Source organism: Rosa chinensis, chromosome 3, assembly GCF_002994745.2.
Source record: "Rosa chinensis cultivar Old Blush chromosome 3, RchiOBHm-V2, whole genome shotgun sequence".
NCBI classification, from domain to species: domain Eukaryota; kingdom Viridiplantae; phylum Streptophyta; class Magnoliopsida; order Rosales; family Rosaceae; genus Rosa; species Rosa chinensis.
The window spans coordinates 13627318-13631105 of NC_037090.1; the positions used below are offsets into that span (position 1 = coordinate 13627318).

At 36.4% G+C, this 3788-nt stretch overlaps 1 protein-coding gene across 1 annotated transcript; it reads right to left on the bottom strand.

The window, feature by feature from the left end:
* Nucleotides 1-2108: 2108 nt before the first annotated feature.
* On the bottom strand, nucleotides 2109-2456 carry LOC112194156 (zinc finger protein ZAT11). Its single transcript, XM_024334407.1, has one exon. It carries the CDS (start codon nucleotides 2454-2456, stop codon nucleotides 2109-2111), a length of 348 nt encoding a protein of 115 aa, XP_024190175.1.
* Nucleotides 2457-3788: the final 1332 nt, after the last annotated feature.

Sequence of the window (3788 nt, forward strand, 5' to 3'; positions counted from 1 at the left end):
AATAGATGAGTGTCACCTATTGAGAGCTGCTTCTTCTTCTTTTTTTCTTTTCTTTTTTTTTGGTGAAGAGCTTTTTCATTTTTTGAGTGAGAAAGAATCCATCAAAATCTCTTGGAAAATGGTTGGATTTTTTTTTATAGTTTTGATATGTAAAAAAAAACACTATAAAATCCTTCAAAATCCAGCATTTAATAAAATCCTTAAAAATCAGTATAATTTTGAATATCTGCAGATTTGAATGAATAATTTTAAATCTTAATTGAATACATCAAGATTTTAAAGGATTGTTTAAAATCTCAATTGAATACCCATAGATTTTCAAAATACAAAAAAATCTTGTAGACTCTTAAATGAATACACCCCTCTTAAAAAGTTACCATCGAATGAAGTTTTTGTGTGCTACACATTGTAGGAATGTACCGAAGGATTGCAATGTTGGAAATTTTTAGGGTATGAGGTTACCAATTGAGTTGTTAGAGAAACAAGGTATAATATTATAAGCAAACTTTTTTTTTGATCGGGTAGTTAGCTGTTAGTAACTCACACACCCATGCAGTGGTATCCCAACGCCAGGACACCTGTACTGACATTGCGGTGAAAGCCAGACTAATTCACAGCATTGCAGACACAAGAATCCAAAGGGTCCCTCAAATCTACTGGCCACGGGATAGAGCTGAGATTCGAACGCTAGACCTAAGGATTCCAGACTAGGCCGTTCAATTGCAATGTTGGAAATTTTTAGGGTATGAAGTTACCAATTGAGTTATTAGAGAAACAAGGTATAATATTATAAGCAAACTTTGGTCTAAGGAAATAATGTCAACAAAGTTTTGTGACTGCTTGATTAATTTTTACTTTTTATTAGAAGAAAATTCATAAAAAAAAAGTAGAAAAGTTTTGTTGGCATTTGCTACAACTTTGATAATTGCGTCACCGTTTTACAGAAGAATTGTTACTTTCAACCAACAATACGCTTGTGATAATCATTACAAGAAAAAAAGAAGCAAGGAAAAATGGCAAGTACATTCAACTAATATAATCTACATAAATTAAATAAAAGAATGAGTACAACGATGATCATTTGGCCCTTTCGGGCTGTTTAATAAGTTAGTTCACGGCCGAAAAAAAAAAATATGATGATCATTTGGTGACCATTACAACAAACTAAGACCATCTCCAACCGTTCTGTCAAATGACACGGTGGAGACTCAACGGCAACAAATGAAAGATGAAAATGGTCCAACAGATCTGTCAAATCCTACGTGGATTTGACATTCCAATTCTCACTGTCAAATTTGACAGATCTTACAACTCTGTCAAATTGTTTCTTTTCATTTTTTAATGCCGAGTCCTTCTCTTCTTCTCCTTCTTCCTTTTCTTCTCTCTTTCTTCCTACCCAGATCTGTTCTTAGAATCTGGGCATCTGTTGATGATGAAAGAAAGAGATTAACCACTGCTCTATCAACAAAGACTGATGAGAGAAATCAAGCCATATAAAGCCAATATTAAAAGTCGAATCCTTTTCCTGCACACCAACACCCAAGCTGAGAAATCAAGTCATCTATTGTTGGCTTGTTGCCCATCAAAGAAGAAAAAAGAAACCCAAAGAAGAAGAAGAAGAACGAAGATCAAAAGAGATAAAGAAGAAAAGTCGAATCATTTCCTGCAGACCAACACCCAAGCTGAGAAATCAAGTCATGTTGGCTTGTTGCCCATCAAAAAAGAACAAAGAAATCCAAAAAAGAAGAAGAACGAAGATCAGAAGAGATAAAGAAGAAAAGTTGAATCCTTTTCCTGCAGACCAACACCCAAGCGGCTCAATCTGTTGTTGGCTTGTTGCCCATCAAAGAAGAAGAAAAAAACCCAAAGAAGAAGAAGAACGAATCAGAAGAGATAAAGAAGAAAGAGAAAAAAAAATAGTTTTCTTTTTGTTATAAAAATTTCAAAAAATAATAAAATAATATATAAATATAACTAATATGTTGGATCAAAAAATTGTCAAAAATGACCGTGACACATTATCCTTCAAATTCAAATTTGACACATGATTTTTGAATAATCTGTTGGAGATGCTCAAGAAATCGAAGTATCTGCATTTGGTGCCAAATTCAAGAAATCGAAGTATCAGCATTTGGTGCCATGCCATATTCCCAATTCCCAAACAACAACTTTAAGTCATTCTCTAAAGGCGTCAGGTTGAGATCCATGTCCAAAAACATCACACTCTTACTATTCGACCTCATTAGCCCCGGAATCTTCGAGGCACCAGCAACTGCGGCAGCTGCAGGAACTGGAGAACTGCACCCAGCATTCGTCATTCTATGCCTTCTCATATGACCTCCCAACGCTTGTCCCGAACTAAACTCCAGCCCGCATATGGAGCACTCGTGCTTTTTCTTTTTCGTCTTGCCTTTCCCCGATTCGGTCTCAATTTTCGGATCTTGATCACTGCCCATTAACGTTCCCGGCCTCTTGTGGCTTGCTCTGTGACCACCAAGAGCTTGGAAAGACGGGAATTGGCGTTTGCAGGTTTTGCACTCGAACACGTGGTTTGGGGAAGATGAGCATTTTTTGAAGTTGGTCTCTAACCTGTTAACCGATACTCAAGTCAACGAAATATGAGCTGGTATCAGTATTGACCAGTGTGTGGAGTACAGCTGTCATCCATGAAGTGGGCACTGGCCTTAGCTACTGTGGTTTTTACCTTGCTATGAGTAATTACTATATTTCGGTTTGTAATAACGTTTAGGGAGTTTCTCTAACTATATATATCTGTTGTAATGTGAGTTTCGTGTGTGTGGCATTAATTGAAGAAACACAGAAATTTTCTTCTGCTCTTTCTCTCATTTCTCTTCCTTCTTCTCTATTACTTCGTGCTTAAGCTCTTCAAGGTTAGCTATGGCTGCCATGTTATCATGGTATCAGAGCTTCGGCTCATGATCCTGTGCTAATCATGATTAATCTGATTGTGTTTTTCAGCTCGCTTCCGCATTTGTTCGAGATTTTGAGAGCAGAAACCCTAGTTTTTCAGTCTGCATTGATTTTCTCTTCAATCTAAGCTCACAAGGTTATAGCTCTGTTAATTTCTTTGCTTGTTATATTGTGAAGCTCTGTATAATCACTATTTGGTTGTGCGAGATTTAGATCTGTTACGATTTGCTAGATCTACTTGAAATCGATGTGTGCTCGTGCTTGATTGTGAAGAATATATATGATTATGAACATTTGAGCCTTGTTGATTCTGTTTTAGAATCTGAGGTGCTAGATCTACTTAGCTTGTGCAACATCGTTGATTCTGTGTTTATTGAAGTTTACTACAGTGGTATCTACTGTGATTGATGAGTAACAATGGTGAATTTCATAAACTTGTGAAGATTACTACTGAGTGGGTAATAATTGTTCATAATTGAAGGAGTTATGATGATAACATAATTCGTGATAACATAAATGTTGTGTTAAATCTCATAAGGTTGATAATATCTTGATAACTTGTAGATTCAAGTCAAGTTTGTTGACAGAAATGGCTATTACACAGTCTGATATCAACTCACTTCTGAGCATGATTACTGTGAAACTAAGTGAGAACAATTTTGTTAAGTGGAGCTTTCAATTCCAGTCAGTGTTGGAAGGGAATGATCTCTTCAGCTACTTTGATGGTAGCTATCCTTGTCCACCTCGATTTGTCCTGACTGAGGAGGGATCTGTTACTAATGAGGTTACTCAGGCCTATAAACAATGGAAAAAGATTGATAAGGCACTTCTAGGACTTCTTATGGCCACTCTAGATG

Bases quoted from the DNA above. Each gene is read 5' to 3' on its own strand.
- LOC112194156 (XM_024334407.1), bottom strand. From the start codon at position 2,456: ATGGGCAGTGATCAAGATCCGAAAATTGAGACCGAATCGGGGAAAGGC.